Source organism: Oryctolagus cuniculus, chromosome 18 (genome assembly GCF_051225735.1).
Source record: "Oryctolagus cuniculus isolate XC-2025 breed Fujian yellow rabbit chromosome 18, ASM5122573v1, whole genome shotgun sequence".
NCBI lineage: Eukaryota > Metazoa > Chordata > Mammalia > Lagomorpha > Leporidae > Oryctolagus > Oryctolagus cuniculus.
This window is the reverse complement of record NC_142884.1, coordinates 26,301,762-26,320,778: the sequence shown is the minus strand read 5'-3', so window position 1 is coordinate 26,320,778 and position 19,017 is coordinate 26,301,762. Positions and strand designations below refer to the sequence as shown.

Here is a 19,017-nt window from a genome sequence, read left to right as displayed (position 1 = left end):
GTTGGTGAGCCTCGCAAGCAACCAAAGTTCTAGTACACCGCTGGAAACTGTGGAAAACAGTCTGTCAGTTTCTAAAGAGACAAACATCCACACACCAGCTGACCCCGTGTGTTTATGTCTAAGTTCTGATGCTCTGACAGCTGAGCGAGCTGGCCAGACTGCCCCTTCCACATTATCCTTTCTTCAAGCTAACGCAGGGCTTGACTAGTAGCACACAACTCTATGCAATCAGTAATCCCAAATCTCCTGCCCCAACTGCTTCTCTAACTCTCACACTAAGCCAACACACGCTCTGCTCTAAAGCATCCCAGGAGCAATTATCAGGTAACAAGAGCAATCCTCAGCCCAAAGTCCAGCTAACTTATTCAAACCAGCTCGCTACAAACTGCCCTTCCACGTCTTTCCTGTGGGATTCCCGCAGAAGCTGTGGCCTAAGCCTTCCCCTTGCTCACTTCTGCCTCCTGACCAACAGGGTGCTCTCTGTAGCCCTGTGTGACGTGATGTTCCCCCTTCTCTTAGGAACTATAGGTAATAAATTCTTTTCTTCAACCTTGGCCTATGTCATCACTTTGTCACAACAGAAATTAAAATCCCATGGTTAGAAATGAGACACTCAGGCCTTTGTCTCCCAGCTATTAACACACAAGACAAGTATGTGAATGTTCACAGCCACTTTATTTGTAATAATCCCAAACTTGGAGCAACTCATGTTCCTTACCAGATATGTAGAACAAATTGTGGGATAACCACACGAGTATACTAGTCTAGACTAAAACAATGAAGTAATCAGACATGGAACATGGAGGAATCCCAAAATAATTACACTGCATAAAAAATATAAAAACTTCTTTAGAACAATATTTTGGTATTCCATTCACATAAAATTCTAGAAAAGTTAAAAAGTCTGCAGTAGTCCCCTTGCATCCACAGGGCGTATGTACCAAGTGGATGTCGACAGTACCAAACCATGTATATAAGCAAACTGGCCTTTCCTACATATACATACATATGACAAACTTTGACTTATAAATAAGGCATAGCAGATTAACAAACATAGCTAATAAAACAATTCTAACAATGTACTAACAAACATAGCTAATAAAACAATTCTAACAATGTACTAACAAACATAGCTAATAAAACAATTCTAACAGTGTACCATAGGGACACACAATGTACCACAGGGACCAATACTGTGATGCAGCAGGTTAAGCCACCATTTACAACAAAAGGGTGCACCAGGTCGAGTCCCGACTACTCCACTGCCAATTCAGCTCCCTGCTAATGCTTCTGGGAAGGCAGTGGATGATGGCCCAAGCACTTGGGGCCTGCCACCCATGTGGGAGACAAGGATGGAGTTCCAGCCTCCTGGCTTCAGCCTAGCCCAGATCTGGTTACTGTGCCCATTTGGTGAGTCGATCAATGGATGGAAGATCTATGTCATTCATTCTCACTCTCTCTCTCTAATAAATAAATAACCTTTTTCTTTAAAAAAAACTAATAAAAGTAATTTAAAACTTGAATTATTTCTGAAATTTTTCATTTAGTATTTTTTGACTATGATTCACCACAGCAAAACTTTGGAGACTGTGGGGGTCCCACATCATGACAGCCACTGCCTGCAACACCAGCATCCCATGAGCACTGGGTTGAGTCCTGGCTGCTCCACTTCCAATCCAGCTTCCTGCTTAGGCAATTGGGAAAGCAATGGAAGATGGCTCAAGTGCTTGGGCTCCTGCCACCCATGTGGGAGACCCGGATGGAATTCAGCCTGCCCAGCTGTTGCAGCCAATTGGGGAATAAACCACTGGATGGAGGATCTCCCCCTCTCTCTCTCCCTCTCTCTGTAACTCTTTCAAATAAATAAATCTTTTTAAATAAAGAAAGAGACATACAGCAAGAGAAAAAGGAAAGGAAGAAAAAAAAAGAAACTGGATAAAGGGGGATTTCTGTAAAGGATGAGGCAAATTTGTGGTTGAGAAATCTGTTCATTATCATGACCGTGGTGAAGGTTGCATGGATACATAAAAATCATTCTTCACACTGAACATCAACTGCATCTACATAGAGCCTTCAAAAACTGGTTCAAGGGGGGCAGCACTGTGGTGTAGCAAGTGAAGCTACCGCCTGCAGTGCTGGCTTCCCATACGGGTGCCAGTTTGAGTCCCGGCTGCTCCACTTCCAATTCAGCTCTCTGCTATGACCTGGGAAAAAGCAGTGGAAGATGGCCCAAGTTCTTGGGTCCTTGCACCCATGTGGGAGACTCGGAAGAGTCTCCTGGCTTCAGATCAGCCCAGCTTTGGCCATTGTGGCAATTTGGGGAGTGAACCAGCAGATGGAAGATCTCTCTCTCTCTCTCTCTCTCTGCCTCTCTGTAACTCTCTGCCTTTCGAATAAATAAATCTTTAAAAAAAAAAAAAAAAAAACAACTGGTTCAGGGCAGGCATTTTGCCTAGTGGTTAAGATGCATGTCCCATATCTGAATACCTGGGTGACTCCCTGGCTCCAGCTCCTGATTCCAGCTTCCTGCCAATGCAGACCCTGGGAGGCCGTACTGATGGCTCAAATAGTTGTGTTCCTGCCACCTACCTAGGAGACGTGGTTGAGATCTCAGCTCCCAGCTTTGCCCCTGGGCCACTGCAAACATTTGGGTAGTGAACAAACAGATGGGGGCTCTTTCTCTAATAAATAAATAAAACAAATTTTTTAACAGTTCAACATGGAAATCTGGATCCTTCACTTCTCTTGAAAAATGAGATGATTTGGCAAACACATCTTAAATATGTTCTTCTTTGGGGGTCCGGTGCTGTGGCGCAGGTTAATGCCCAGGCCTGAAGTGCCGACATCCCATATGGGCGCTGGTTCAAGTCCTGGCTGCTCCACTTCCAATCCAGCTCTCTGCTCTGGCCTGGGAAGGCAGTAGAAGATGGCCCAAGTCCTTGGGCCCCTGCACCCACATGGGAGACCCGGAAGAAGCTCCTGGCTCCTGGCTTTGGATCGGCTCAGCTCTGGCCATTGTGGCCAACTGGGGAATGAACCATTGGATAGAGGACCTCTCTCTCTCTCTGCCTCTCTGCTTCTCCTTTCTCTGTGTAACTCTTTCAAATAAATAAATAAATCTTTAAAAAAAAAATATGTTCTTCCTTTGGAAGGGACAGCCCTACATCAATGGAAGCAAAGCCTAGCAAGCAATAGATGCTAAATAAGTCACATGCCTAGACAACCAGCGCTTTTCTTGGTTTCTTTTTCTTGCCTGTATAGCAATGACCTTGAAGTAAGCAACCCAAACAGTCTTGACAATTCAGAAAACATTCAGATTATTTGCCCTACCAGTGATCTGAGCCACAGGAGGCGTTAAATCTGGAAGTTCTGAGAATACCTGAATACCCGAATCCCTCACAGCTATAGTGACCAGAATATTTCTCTAAGCACCACTGGGTAAGGCACATGCCTTCTGGTTTGCTGGCTCCAATTCTATTAACCCCATCAGTGTGTTAAGCTGATCAGGGTAAACTGCGATGGCCTCACGCCACTTGTGGTTTCCTTCAGGGGACACAGTACAAAGACTGGCCATCCCTCAGCTCACAGGGCCACCGGATGGTACATAGGAGATGGATTCTGCCATTGGCACCGGCAGGGAGAGCACTCAGGGAAGGGCCTCGTGCAGGTCAGACAGGGTAACGCACCTCCGGAAGCCTCCCCACACACTGCGGCTTGCACGTCAGGTGTGAGGTGTAGCCTTTGGCTGACGGCCACTTCACAACTCTATTCTCAGAGCTTTTCTGCCGTCATGCATTGACCAAGCAGATAACACTCTTGTATTCCACGGCCTTTCTTCAGGGCGAACCCTCTGGTACCAAGCGAGGGAAGGCCACTGGCTCAACACTCTCCGACATGATTTTGCCGATGTTGAATGAGGCTGGATTTGTGGCTAAAGTACTTCCTACGTTCACTACGCTCATACGGTCTTTCTTCAGCGTGGGTTCTCTGGTGTCGAAGAAGTGTGAATTTCAGACTGAAGGCTTTCCCGCATTCACTGCACGCATAAGGCCTCTCCCCAGTGTGCACTCTCTGGTGTAAATTGAGGCTAGACCTGTGGCTAAACCATTTACCACATTCGGCGCATTCATAAGGTTTCTCACCGGTGTGAACTCTCTGGTGTGAGACCAGGCCAGAGCTTTGGCTAAAGAACTTGCCACATTCAGCACACTTGTAAGGCCTTTCTCCGGTATGGATTCTCCGGTGCCGAACAAGCGTGATTTTGCGGCTGAAGAATTTTCCACACTCGCTGCATTCGTAAGGTTTGGCCCCTGTGTGAATTCTCTGGTGTCCAATAAGGCCAGACCGTTGTCTAAAGGATTTCCCACATTCTGTGCACTTATACGGCCTTTCTCCAGTGTGGATTCTCTGATGGCGAACCAGGGTGGTTTTACAGCCAAAGAAGTTCCCACACTCTACACAATTATAAGGCTTTGCCCCCGTGTGAACTCTCTGATGTTGAACAAGGCCATAGCTTTGTCTAAAGGACTTCCCACATTGCGTGCATTCGTAACTCCTGTCTCTGGCGTGGATTTTCTGGTGTTGAACGAGTCTGCATTTCCGTCTGAAAGCTTTGCCACATTCGCGGCACGCATGAGGCTTCTCTCCAGCGTGAACCCTCTGGTGCTGGCCGAGTCGGTGCTGCTGGCTGAAGGCCTTCCCGCATTCACGGCACCGGTATCGCCCGTCGCCAGTGGGAACGACCTCGCTGCACCCTGCGCTTCTGGGCGGACGCCCCCGGAGGTCAGCGGTCTGGTTGTGCAGAGGGCCTGGGTGGGGCAGGAGGTCCTCCCCATCGTCCCCGCACAGAAAGGGCTCCTCTGACAGGTGGCCTCTGCAGCCCGTAAGCGGTGACGCCCCGTCCTCCTCCCCGCTGGGGAGCCCCTCTCCGTCCTGATGCTGAGCGATGCTTAGGCTGAAGCAGAACTGTCTTCCACACGCCCCGCATGCCTGAAGCTTCTGCCCAGAGCAAATCCCCTGGTGTTCGGCCAAGAGCAAAACGTCCTTCACGACCGGGCCACACATCCCACATGGCTCGGCACTGTGCGTGGCCGAACCTGACCCAGGAGTCCTGATCCGCGGCACTGCTTGCAAAGGCGCCTCGGCATTCTCCATCCGAAACCAACAGCCTGAAAGCAGAGAAACACTGCTGTACACGCAGATGCGGGATAAAGAGGGCAGGCCATCCCAGACGCCTGCTCTGTAACTCCAGGATCGAACACACGGGGCTCCTGGGAGGATGAGGCGGCCGCAGCTGGGCTGAGGTAGGCTCCATACCGAGCCCGGCAGCACTGCACCACTGGGGGCTCTGGGGAGGAACAAGAATACAGTACAGCAAAGGGCGCGCTGTGAGCCTGACTCGCTGATCTGCCGACGGCTTTCAGCAGGGGCTTCTCGGCGGCTGACCTGGGAGCCCTGAACGGAAGGCTGTGCCCAGATCTGGGAAAACCAACCGTATCCGAGAAGCTGCCGAAGCACGACGCAGGCCCGGAGCACGTCTCACAGCGCGGTATGTGCAGCTCCTTGTTGGAGAGCACGACAGGTGGGCAGGAACGGGGCAGACTTTCAGGCAAGAGGGGTGTGCTTAGCTCTGGTCAGAAATCAAACAGGAGGGGTAAGTGGAGAAAATGCCAAGAAAAGGAGAGACTGAAATGAGTTATGGACCTGTCTTGGCAGACGTGCTGGGTGCCAGGAGAACCTAGCCCTGACACTGAACTATCCCTGCCTTGTCGCTTACCAGGGCCAGGTCCCCTCCAAGTCCCTAGTGCCGCAGCTGGCCCAACGCCTGCCCTGCCAGGCGCCCAGGTGCCTTCCCCCGCCTCCAGCCGGACAACTACACGGATCTGGGAAGAAGCAAATCCTAAGAGAAAGACAAAGCAGCTAAGTGGATGGACACCAACAGCCAGAGCACCCAGCCCACCGGGAGTGACAACCAGTATTACAAGAAGAACCTTGGAGAAACGTCCTCTAGGATCGGCCCCCTGCCCCCAAAACCGGTTCTCCAGCTGACGCCTGTGATTCCTGACATGGGGCAAGAGGCAGCGTCAGCTGGAGGAAGGAGGGTGCAGTAAAGGGCAGAGAGGGGCGGTAATCCCGGACGGTCCCCCGACAAGGTGAAGCCACGTCAAGTGGAAGCCACGGGCCCCCATATCCTTCCCTAGAAGGCCTGAGGGCACCAGACGCTGGGGCTCCGTGGGAGAGGGTGAGGAATGCCTGAAGCCTAGGAAGAAGACCCAGGAAGGAGGCAAGGTCCACTGGCGGCTGTGGGAAGGGAAGAGAGAGCCCTGGAGAGAGGAGGAGGGGCCAGCCCAGCCCGGACGCTGCGAGGGTGAGGGACTTACCCAGCGAGGCCACCAGGGTGAAGTTGTCCAGCATCACATCCCGGTACAGGAGTCTCTGAGGCTCGCCAAGGAGCTGCCACTCCTCCCAGGTGAAGTCCACAGCCACATCCTCCAAGGTCACCCTGCCCTACCATGACGGGCACAGCAGTGTCTCTAAGCAGCCCCTCTCCCAGGGCCCTCTCTATCCCTGGCTCCCTAAACCCAGTCCCTCCCACCCTCCTCTCAGGAAGGCTCACGGGAGGTGGAGGCCGGATAGCACCACAGTCCCCTCGCTGTGTCCCCCACATCAACTGCAGACATGTGGGCAGGTAAATGCTGAGCCCTGGGACTGACAAATTCCCCTGGGCATGCCTTCCAGTTCATGCCTCCCGTACCAGCGAACACGGGCCCAGCGTCCTCCCTCACCTCCTAGGGCCCAGCCCCTGGGAGCCTCAGTTCACGCTCTCCCTTGGCCACATCCCTCTGGGCACCATCAATCACGCACATTTGGATTCTCACTGCCACTGTCCATGCCCTGCGTATACCATGGGCATCTCCCTGAGCTCCGGGGAGAACCCAGAAAACACTGGGAAATGTAAGGGTGATTCCATCCCGAGTCCCACATCTGACAGCCCACAGGGCCAGGGAAGGCCTCTGGCCCTGCTGTCCAGACCTCTCCACCTCGTCCTGGCCCCTGCTTCAACCTCACATGCAGGTGGCAATACCTTAAGCCCTCTTCTACTGCTGTGCCTCCCCTATCGCAGCTGTCCTCTTCCCATCAAAGCCTCGTTCAGTGCCCAGCTCCCCTGGCCGCCCATCCGTCACCGACTCTCCCACTGGCCCCTGAGCTTATTTGTAAGCCTAAGTAAATTCTCCAGCCCCACCAATGGTCACCATTGGACTGGTGAGCCTTGACAAGGGGGAGTAAGTGCAGGCTTTGGGCTGTCATGTCACCTCCATCACTGCTGTCCTCCCATGGTCACGCCCCTGGGAAGCTCTGGCCATCTGCCATACCCACCTCAAACCCCACAGCCACCTCTCTGGCGTTACCTCTCTGTGACATTCACCAACCCTAGGCAGGTGCCCAGTAACATGGTCACCATGACCTGAAGATGTCGCCTCCTAAATGGGACTCACAGCTCTGCCCCAGGCCACACACAGGTCACCAACTTGTGCTGTCCTCAGCATGAACCTCTTGCCTGAACTCCAGCTGTGTGTCCAGCTGTCCACTCACTCACTCCACTCAGGGTCTCTGGAACATCACAAACGGACCATAGCCCAACCTACCTCCTGATAATTCTTCTGAAACTCACGCCTACAACTGACTTCCCCTTCTCAGTTGATGGCATCTCCTTCCTGCTAGCTGCAAGGGTCAAAATTCCATCCATCTCTCGATCACAAAGTCTGATTGGATATATTTTAAAAGCAAATCCAGGAGCCGGCGCCGTGGCTCACTTGGCTAATCCTCCGCCTGCAGCTCCCGCATCCCATATGGGTACCAGGTTCTAGTCCCAGTTGCTCCTCTTCCAGTCCAGCTCTCTGCTGTGGCCCGGGAGGGCAGTGGAGGATGGCCCTAGTCCTTGGGCCCCTGCTCCAGGCCTGACTCCCTCATCCTGGCTCGCAGGTCCTCTAAGACATACAGAGGCCCGTGACAGCCGCCTGCCAGCTCTGTCTCACCACTGTGCACTGGCACATGCTGACCCTCTGCCTACACACCTGCCACAGAACATTCTACAGGTGGCCAGAAACTGGCCTAGATGCCAGATCAGGTGTCTGATGACACATTACCCCAGGCCAAACTGAGTAATGTGGCAGACAAGCAGTAGCAGGATAAATCCAGGAGACCATATGGGTCATGGGGAGGTATGGAAGGGGGACACTATCCACTCACCTGTGCGTGGTTCGTGAACGCATCTGAAGCCATGGAAACCTGTGGGAAGAGTGAGACTGTGAGCGAAAGGCACCCATGCTGCACCCCAAGGGATCGCCTGATCATGCCCTGCAAGGTGACCTTGGGCTAACTGACCAAATTTTGGGTTTCAGTCCTTGGTGCGACCTCTTACCTGCTATGTGACCCAGGACAAGGATTCAACTTTCCGGTGCCTATCTTCACTGAATGGACCTAAGAATGGCACCCACATCCTGGGGTTGGAACTGGTATCGAATGCATCAGTAATTACGCATCAAGCGCTAAGTAGGCTCTATCACTATCCACAAAATCAAGTCTTCTGTCAATGTTTTCAGTGTAAATCATGCGATGGGTCTTTGAAAGTATGAGGATGCAATACTGTGATGTTTAGTGTTTTCACGTACGGCTCTGGGAGTATATTATGGTGTTAACCACATTTGCATTGCATGCACAAATTTAACTTGCTAAATTCCCACAGTTCAGTGTTTACATGCACACTTTTAGAGGAATGTTGATCCCTTAATGTGGAAGCGAGTGGTTGTTCCATTTCTCCCTAAGTTAAACCGGGGTGTGGTGACTCCAAGGCGGGGGGTACCTTCTCTGTTCTCAAAGATCTGCGCACCACTGCATCGCCACTCCGGTCCGGCAACAATGTTCCCTGTCCCCCTGCGCCTCCTGTCTGCCCGTCTCTCCTCTCCTCATCAGTCACCCCTGCCTTCTACCCCCAGTCGGCCGGCTTCTTAGTAACCTTCGGGAACCTTTTAAAATCGTCCCGGGATCCAGTCTTTCTGATGACAACCGTCCGGGGCCACCAGTGCCCTCAGATTAGCTCATCTGCTCACGGGTCCCAACGCTTCCCAGTCGCATCCGCAGGCTCTGCACACCCTGGTCCCTCTGTAAGGGGCATCTCTCATCACTCCGCGTGTCAAAAACAGGGGACCTACCCGTACCGCCCCTGGACTGCCCCGAACAGAGAGCTGTGGCTGCAGTGCCCCGAGCAGGCGCCTTCACTCGGGGCTCCAGCGGGGTGGCGAGATCGGACAGGTCAGCACTAGGGGACGCAGCACCAGCCTCAGCGGGCAAGCGCAGGCGACCCAGCCAAACCCCGACGCCAGCCTGCTCCGAGCGAGGAGTCGCCCCAGAGAGCGCCCTCCCGAGCCACAGACCCGCCCCCATGCACCGTGAGCGACGCCTCGGCTCACGCCTTCCCGCTCCCTTTACCTTGGGCCGGACCAAGAGCTCAGACCCTGTCCAGGTGGACCGACCCAAGAGTCACCAAAAGGACCGCCGCCGCAGGGGCGCCGGAAGTCCCGCCTGGACGTGCCCAAGCGTCCCTCTGCAAGGGCCCCCATTGGCTTAGCGCCGCAGGGGCTCTGCGCAAGGATTCTGGGTAATGTAGTTCTCCCGGGCCTCTGCGCTGGAGGGCGCGCGCGCTCCAGACTCTGGCACAGGTGGCAAGCGCGCTCCGAAGTTCTGAGACCCACGTGCTTCCCAAAGCGACAAAATCAAAAGACAAACTAAACCACGTCGGTCCGACACACACACACGTGAGCACTTATTATCTTAAGAGCTAATAAAGATCATAGTACTTTCCTTCATAGAAATTTTTCAAGTCAATTCTGTAGGCTCGAGGCTGTCAGGGTGATGCCGAGAGAAAATAAAAAACTGCAGAGAGGCTCAGATGGGGAAGCTTGCAGGGTACCGCAGGTGGACAGGTGTGGAGTTCTCCTGCTAATTCGCACAAGCAGCAGCCCTACTGTGTAATCGGTGCGCATGCCCCAACCCTTCAACACCATTGTATCCCGGTAATATGTCTTGCTCCATATTCTGAGAGATATTCAAGTACTTTTAAGGAGTTCGACATCTATCTGGAAGAAGAGACTTTTACCAAGTGACATTTTCTGTGAAGACCGCATCACTGGTGAAGGAAATGTGGAAGGGGGCATCTTTTTTATTTTTTAAAGATGCATTTATTTGGGGCCGGCGCTGTGGTGTAGAAGGCTAAGCCTGCTACAGTGCTGGCATCTAATGTGGGTGTCGGTTGGAGTCCCAGGTGCTCCCTGTTAATAACCTGGGAAAGCAGTGGAGGAGGTTGTATTTGCCCTGACTGGACATGACACATGTACCCGTGTGTCAAAACAGCTCTTGGCATCCCATAAACATAGACGATTTTATGTGTCCAGCACTAAGTTGTCAAGTCTATGCACACAGGATACCTTTTCATTTATTGAGGTCTTGCATAATGTCTCTCAACAATGCTTTGTGGTCTTCGATAGCTTGTCATTTTCAGTGTACAAGTCTTGCTCTGTTGTGATTAAATTTATTCCTGTGTAAGTTCTTTTTTTAATGCTGTTATTTTTTAAGATTTATTTATTTATTTGAAAGTCAGAATTACACAGAGGGAGAAGGAGAAGCAGAGAGAGAGAAAGAGAGAGAGCGAGCGAGCGAGCGGTCTTCAATCACCTGGTTCACTCCCCAGTTGGCTGCAACGACTGTAGCTGCACTGTTCCGAAGCCAGGAGCCAGGAACCAGGAGCCAGGAGCCAGGAGCCAGGAGCCGGGAGCCAGGAGCCAGGAGCTTCTTCCGGGACTCCCACGTGGGTGCAGGGACCCAAGGACCTGGGCCATCTTCTACTGCTTTCCCAGGCCACAGCAGAGAGCTGGATTGGAAGTGGAGCAGCTGGGACTTGAACCGGTGCCCATATGGGATGCTGGCACTGCAGGCGGTGGTGGCCTTACCCACTACGCCACAGTGCCGGCCTCTTTATGTTGTTATAAATGAAATTGTCTTCTCAATACCATTTTTGTAGTGTTCATGGCTATTGTGTATTTAAAACAACAGTTTTTGTGTGTTGGTCTTGGATTATTTAACTTTGCTCAATTTACTAGGGTTTTTTTTTTTTTTTTTTGACAGGCAGAGTTAGACAGTGAGAGAGACAGAGAGAAAGGTCTTCCTTTTTCCATTGGTTCACCCCCCAAGTGGCCGCTACGGCCAGCGTGCTGCGGCTGGCACACTGCACCGATCCGAAGTACCGAAGGTACTTCCTCCTGGTCTCCCATGCGGGTGCAGGGCCCAAGCACTTGGGCCATCCTCCATTGCATTCCCGGGCCCCAGCAGAGAGCTGGACTGGAAGAGGAGCAACCGGGACAGAATCCGGCACCCCGACTGGGACTAGAACCCTGGGGTGCCGGCGCCACAGGCAGAGGATTAGCCTAGTGAGCTGCGGCGCTGGCCAATTTACTAGGTTTTGCAGATGCTTTGAGGATACAGCGTCCTGTCATTCCTAAGTATAATTTTTCTTTTTCTTCCCTGACTGGATACCTTTCATTTCTAGTTCTTGCCTATTTGCTCTGGACATCCAGGACGATACCGAATAGTGGTGGCAAAAGCAGCCATCATTGTCCCTTATTGACTGCGGGGCCAAGCTCTGTCCTTCAGTGTTGCATCCAATGGGTTTTACACCAATGTCCTCTGCTAGGTTGAAAAAGTTCCCTTCTATTCCTTTTTTTAAAAGGATTTATTTATTTATTTATTTATTTATTCAAAAGTCAGGGTTACACAGAGAGAGGAGAGGCAGAGAAAGAGAGAGGTAGAGACAGAGAGAGAGGACTTCCATCCGCTGGTTCACTTCCCAGATGACCACAACAGCTGGCGCTGCACCGATCCAAAGCCAGGAGCCAAGTGCTTCTTCCAGGTCTCCCACACGGGTACAGGGGCCCAAGGACTTGGACCATCTTCTACTGCTTTCCCAGACTATGGCAGAGAGCGGGATCAGAAGTGGAGCAGACAGATTTCGAACTGGTGCCCATATGGGATGCCGGTGCTTCAGGCTAGGGCTTTAACCCTCTGCGCCACAGTGCCGGCCCCATCCTTCTAGTTCTAATTAACTGTTTTCAACACCCAATTTTATTGGACCTGGAATCGGGCCTTTTTAATACGTGGGATAATTAGGCAGCAAACAATCATTAACTGTAGATCTGATAAAACAGAATCTAAAGACTCAGGAATAGCAATTGTAGGAAGCTACCAGTCGCCCTTGAAGGGGAGAATGCCTGAAGAAGGGGCCTCCAGTGCTGGGTTCAGATGCCAGCCGAGTAGGTGGATGTGGGACTCCGTGCACGGTGCAGGTTATGCTGGGTGCAACGGGCCACGCCTAGGGAACAGAAAGCAGCTTTCTGGGAGCTTGCGGGCTGGCTGCTGAACAGGAAGGCACTTCAATGTTGACATCAAAACCTGCTGACATCAAAACCTTCCTAGAGCTCTCACAACGCGCCGGCAGGTGCACTGTGGGAAGAACAAATTCCAAAATCCCTTCTTCAGCTCTGCTTTAGTGCGTCTCCTACACCCTCTACTGGCAGAGCTTGGTATTGCACCAGCAGAAAACCAGTAAACGCAGGCGCAGCTTCTGTGTCTCACTGCGGGGCGGAGAAGTCGCGGCTGAGAGGCAATAAGTTAACAGCACCATGGTCTCTGCCTTTAGGTACTCAGCTCCCATACACGCTCTTCTACACACATCTGAGCTACTAGAAAACAGTAAAAATAATCCTGTTCCCAGCCAACATGACTCAGCTAGGCTTCGCACAGGTAAAGGAGTCCTCATGCTTCGCCCAAAATAAGGAAGCAACAATCGCCGACTCCATGAGACTCAGCAGCCGGTCCTCGAAATCATTATGGTTGCTGGCGCCACAGCTCACTAGGCTAATCCTCCGCCTGCGGAGCCGGCACACTGGGTTCTAGTCCCGGTTGGGGCGCCGGAGTCTGTCCCGGTTGCCCCTCTTCCAGGCCAGCTCTCTGCTGTGGCCCGGGAGGGCAGTGGAGGATGGCCCAAGTGCTTGGGCCCTGCACCCCATGGGAGACCAGGAGAAGCACCTGGTTTCCGGCTTCCGATCAGTGCGGTGCGCCGGCCGCGGCGGCCACTGGAGGGTGAACCAACAGCAAAAGGAAGACCTTTCTCTCTGTCTCTCTCTCTCACTGTCCACTCTGCTGTCAAAAAAAAAAAAAAAAATTCATTATGGTCCCGCTGAACATTCCGTAACCTGAAAACTGTATGTAAAGACAACCCCAACAATGGGCGTGGAAAACAACAGCGAGGGAGAAGTGCGAATCGTCAGTGTCCGTACCCAAACACACAGAACAAGCACATGGAAAAATGCCTGCAGCCTCAATCATCGTCACAGGCCACTTAGTACCTCTGACCTGCTCCTGCCACTGCTTACTCCACGTTTCTCCCGCCCAGCTGGAGCTTCAGCTGGCCAAGATTCAGCTTGTAAATGAAAACTTTAGCAGGGGCCGGCGCTGTGGCACAGCGGGTTAAAGCCCTGGCCTGAAGTGCCGGCATCCCATATGGCTGTTGCTGCCATTTGGGGAGTGACCCAGCAGATGGAAGACCTCTCTCTCTGTCTCTGCCCCCCCTTTAACGCTGCCTTTCAAATAAATAACAAATAATAAATCTTTAAAAAAACAAAACTTTCTCAGGGACCGTGCTGTGGCTTAGTAGGCAAAGCCGCTGCCTGCAATGCTGGCATCCCATATCAGCACTGGTTTGAATCCCAGCTGCTCCATTTCCAATCCACCTTCCTGCCAATGGCCTGGGAAAGCAACAGAAGATGGACCAGGTACTTGAGCTTCTGCCACCCACATGGGAGCCATAGAAGAAGCTCCTGGCTCCTGAATGTGGCCTGGCCTTTCTCTCAGTCTCTCCCATTCTGTAACTCTGATTTTCAAATAAATGAATCTTTTTTTTTTCTTTTTGACAGGCAGAGTGGACAGTGAGAGAGAGAGAGACAGAGAGAAAGGTCTTCCTTTTGCTGTTGGTTCACCCTCCAATGGCCGCCGCGGCTGGCGCGCTGCGGCCGGCGCACCATGCTGATCCGAAGCCAGGAGCCAGGTGCTTCTCCTGGTCTCCCATGGGGTGCAGGGCCCAAGCACTTGGGCCATCCTCCACTGCACTCCCTGGCCACAGCAGAGAGCTGGCCTGGAAGAGGGGCAACTGGGACAGAATCCGGCACCCTGACCGGGACTAGAACCCGGTGTGCCGGCGCCGCCAGGCGGAGGATTAGCCTAGTGAGCCGCGGCGCCGGCAAATAAATGAATCTTAAAAACAAACAAACAAACAAAAAAAAACACACAGTTTCTCACAGGCTAAGTGAGAACTCTCACATAATGAGTTCATGAGGACTTCTCCCACTCAGCAGGCCCCATCTAAACACAGGTGAGGTTCAGTTCCTGATGCATACTTTCAATTTTGATCCTTCAAGGCTCAACTTCAGAAAGAAAACTCCATTGCTGTGCTTACGTTGGTTTGCAGGTCATACTTGATGCTTGTTATGTGAGTTTCCCAAGGCAACAAAGAGGTCGATCGTCTTATCTCCTGCAACATGGCTGCCATCAGACACCTAGAACAAGCCCCTATTCTACACCAAAAACTTCATATGGCAGAAAGCGACACAAAATCACTTTTCCCGGAGCTAACAATGACCAATGCAAACACCTACTGCACTCTTGCAAGAATTGTGCCCCCCTCGCCCCGTTAGGCCCACTGCTACAAGCAGGAGTGAACCCGCGAGGCCTTGCTCCTAAGAAGCTCTGGCAAGTGGACGTCACCCACATTAACTCCTTTGGTCAACTTATGTTTGTCCATGTGGTGGGAGATACGTATTCAAAGGCTGTATTTGCAGCAGCCCAATCCGGAGAAAAGGCTAGAAATGTGATAAAGGCGGTTAAGTCAGCCCTACTGGTCCTCGGTGTCCCCTGGACAATAAAGCCTGATAACGGGCCAGCGTATACACCACAGGAATTTAATTCCTTCCTGAGGTCCTGGAACATACAGTGTGCCACAGGTATCCCATACAAGCCACAGGGGCAGGAAATCATTGAAAGAACTCATAGGACGATTAAAGATCTCTTACAAGGACAGAAAAACAACCGTATGCCCCCAGACCCACAGCTTGCTTTGACTGAGGTCCTTTTCACTATCAAGTTTCTTCCTTTTGATTCCAAGGGGTCAGCCCAGCTTATAAACACTGGGGATCCTTTCCATCCCAGACCCCGGCCCCTATGGTTAGGTGGAAATACCCCTGACAGGAGAATGGAAGGGGCCACACCCTCTCTAACCAAAGGTCGAGGATATGCTTGTGTCTTTCCAGAGAATGCGACACAGCCCATTTGGGTACCAGCCAGAAACATCCAGCCTGCAACTGACAGCCAACCAGAACCAGCTGAACAAGACTGAGAGTCAGCCTTGTTAGCAGACGCACCTGCCCTATCATCCTACCCTGGGAAACTGCCCATAGCCACATCCATTAACGCTTCATACCCCACTAGCTCTGGTCAGCCACTCAAACGGCCCACAGCCTGTGTGTGGTCACACAATTCCTGGTTACCATTCTTCCTCATTCCTACCCCATCTGAGCAAGCACACCAGTGGTCTCCCGTGTTGAGCGCTGTTTAGTCAACGACGGGTAATATCCCCTGGGGGACAACCTAAGACAGGCACAGCCGCGTACAGAGACCACATGGACACAGGGTCAACAATGGTATGGCCAAGGATCATGCCTCCCATTGCTCAAAAATAAATGAAAAGGGGGAAATGTGGTGGAATGAGAAGGCCATGCCAAGATGGCCACTGGCAAGCGAGCATGTTACTCAGGTTACTTCAAAAACCACCTGGGAAACCACATGGCAGCAGAGCCTGCCTGGCAATGGACTGTGATTGGATGGTTTTGGAAACTGCCTGGCCACAGGCTGTGATTGGTTAGGGCACAGACTGCCCCATGACTGGATTGGATGTCTCGGCTATATAAGCTGCTGTACCACTGAAATAAATTAGTCTGTGGGCTGCTCGATCTGGCTCACTTTCACCTGACTCCCCGGTCTGTGTGGTGACTCCACGCCTCTGTCCCCCACCACGCTCCTCCTCTCAGAACAGATCCACCTCAACACACAGATATGTCATGTCCAGAGATGCTGTCCAGCAACACTTGGGTTTTAACTGATTCTTTTATCCCCCCCTCAGCTTCTCCCTTTAAATTGCATTATAAACTCTTTTGGAGACTCACAAAGTGCTGTAAAATAACACAGCGAGTGCTGAATGGGGACCACTCAGCTTCAGCAGTCAGATGTTCCTAATTGGGTGGAGGACGCCCATGCATTTTCCTTTCTCTGCCTGAGTTCAAACTCCAGATGCCTAGGCTTAGTGTTCTCCACATTGCACTTTCCTTCACTGGGGGGGAGGTTTGTTCCCCAGAGTCCGTGTGCAGGGAGCATGGGTGCATGGGCCCCAACCCAGCTCCTGCATGGACGGGCGCTGGCCTCCTGGGGTGGCTTAGGGTGCACAGGGGTGAGTTCCCATTGTTGTTGCTACAAATATTTCCTTATTATCAAGATGTCATTACAAATGTTTAATTCGTGGATCTTGGGGGGTGGTTGCTTCCATCCACTGTTCCCCTCACCAGAGGCCTGCAGTGGCGTGGCTGAAGCTGGATCTCAACCCAAATCTCCCATGTGGGTGGCAGGAACCCAACTACTTGAGGCATCCTCGCTGCCTCCCAGGGTGCACGTGTGTAAGAAGCTGGACTCAGGGGCCGAGGCAGGGGATGGACCCCGGGTGGTCCAGGAGGGGATGCACGTGTCCCAGTGGTGTCTTCCCCATGTTGCCTGCCCTGGGGTTGTCATCAGGGACAGGGCCCAGTCCTCCTCCAGCCCCATCTCACTCGGACTCCTGCTGGGGGATGCTGTCTGCCATGAGACCCTCACCAGAAGCTGGTGCCGTGCCATGCTCTCGGGCTGGTCAAGCCACAGGCAAAGTGAACTTCTTTCATTTTCTAAGCAACGCGGCTTCAGGTATTTTGCTATTGCCACACAGAGTGGCCAGGACTCCCCTCCAACTTCAGCTAAACGCCCTCCAATGAGCCTGAAGGGTTTCTGAGAAAGCCTCTTCCCGAAGCATCAGGGGTTCCCCATCCTGGATTTTAGTTGAGGTCTCCCTAAACCCACTCTGGCTTCCTGTGCCCCCTAAACCCCAGGCACTGAGTCCTCTGTTAGGGGTGGCTGGGGGTCCAGGCAGAGGCCAGCTCAGTGGCACTGCTCACAGCACCTGGGTTCCGGTAGGACTTCGAGTCCCTCAGGTCAACCTCTAGAGACATCGCGGGGCCTCATGTGTGTCCTGGGAGACAGGAGCCGGGCAGGAGCTGGGAAATGCTGAGTCTGCGAATTCACCGCCTGTCCTTACAGGGCTCTGGAGCCGCCCCTGCATTTCAGGTGAGCCGTGGCCCGCGTGCCCGGCTGAGAGCTGTGGCTACACGGCCACAGAGATCACCTCTGACAGTGGTGCTTGTGGGAGAGCAAGGTGACCTGCGTGCTAGGGCCCTTCCCGCCCACAGCACATGAGCTCAGCACACAGACCAGGCCCCTCTAGCGCTCTGCGGCAGCCCTTCCTGGAGAACCTGAGTCCCAGGGCCAAGGGCTCTGCTCCCGTGGTGCTCACACACATAGGCACAGCCGAGAGCAAGTCCCTCTCACCTCCACCGAGAATCCATTTGATTCTATCAAATGTGCCTCCTGCCTACGCTACGAACACCTGGTCAGTTGGGCAATAGACGCACTGCTGGCCACTGGTCGCCTCCCAGCCCAGAGTGCACATCCTCTCCCATGTGGGAGAGCCATGTGGGGTCAAGCCAGGGATGCTGCAGCCACGGCCGCCCAGGTCTAGGGGAGAGCACAGAGGTGACACAGGCCCTCCAACCACGGCTGTTCCTATTTGCCGATCTGTCCCAGAGGTCACGGGCACTCACAGCTGCTGCTCTCCCACCCTGACCCAGCCCCACAGGGCACAGCTGAATCTCAGGCATTGCCTGCAGGGTCCTGAGTGGGTCTCTGCCTGGGGCTGGGTGCTGTGGAACCACCCATCTACCCAGGAACACGGGGAAGCTTGTTGCCGCTGGGCGCCGGGGTCACAAACTGGAGCAAACTCCTTTCCATGGAACAATTTAATACAGGCTCAGCACCACCTGAGGGTGGCGGTGGGGGAGGGGGCGGGGAGGAGAGTACAGTGGCTCCTGGCACGGCTGTTGTCTTCCAGTGTCAGGGTGTCCTGGCCCCAGGAAGAGCCTGGGGGGTGGGGGCTCAACCAAGTGTATAGGATGCCGTGAAGACACACGGAAGGCTGCTGCCCAGCCTGGGCAGGACAGATGCTGGACTCGGCCTCTCTTCTAGGAGGCACCCATCATCCAGGTGCCCCACAGAATAAGAGGTAAGGAGGCCTCTGGCCAGGGAGGGCACACGGGCCTGGTCTCCCATCCCAGGGCTGGCTCTGGCCGGCTCCAGCCCGTGACTGTCCCCAGAGTGCGTGGGGCTGCCATGCCAGTAGTGGGGAGTCTTCAGCCATGGCCCCCAGGCGGGGACAGCCTGTATGGGCCCTGGTTCTGGGCACTCCGAGGCCCATGGAGGAGCCCACATCCACAGGCCCTCCCGGCTGCCAGCGTCGGAGGAGTCGTCCTCCCTGTGCTCTGGCCCGCTCAGGTTAGGGAGACTGGCGCACTGGCACAGGCCTCCCCACCTCGAGCACTTTGGAGACTCCATGGGGCTGGCAGAACCTGGAGACTCTGCGGTCCCCACAGGGGAGCCCAGGCCGAGGGGCTCTGGGCTGCCTTCCCAGCTCTCCTCCTCCTCCAGGCCTTCCCTCTCGGTGATGCGGAGGCCAAAGCTTTCTGGAGGACGGATCATCACTGCACGAGTAGCGGGACCCCTGGT

The 19,017-nt window shown here is 53.3% G+C and overlaps 1 protein-coding gene across 5 annotated transcripts; it reads right to left on the bottom strand.

Moving 5' to 3' along the window:
• Positions 1 to 656: 656 nt before the first annotated feature.
• LOC108176193 (zinc finger protein 772) lies at positions 657 to 9,651 on the bottom strand. 5 transcript variants are annotated; one of them, XM_051830974.3, is made up of 5 exons: positions 9,490 to 9,651; positions 8,251 to 8,289; positions 6,381 to 6,502; positions 5,777 to 5,899; positions 657 to 5,168 (listed from the first exon to the last, which is right to left on the bottom strand). In XM_051830974.3, the coding sequence occupies exons 1-5, from the start codon at positions 9,618 to 9,620 to the stop codon at positions 3,880 to 3,882; spliced, it is 1,704 nt and encodes a 567-aa protein (XP_051686934.3). In that variant the 5' UTR covers positions 9,621 to 9,651; the 3' UTR covers positions 657 to 3,879. The 5 variants fall into 5 exon arrangements, with proteins under 5 accessions (XP_051686934.3, XP_017195775.4, XP_017195776.4 ...); XM_017340286.4 differs by having other exon boundaries at positions 6,381 to 6,507; positions 9,490 to 9,623; XM_017340287.4 differs by lacking the exon at positions 5,777 to 5,899 and having other exon boundaries at positions 6,381 to 6,507; positions 9,490 to 9,623.
• Positions 9,652 to 19,017: the final 9,366 nt, after the last annotated feature.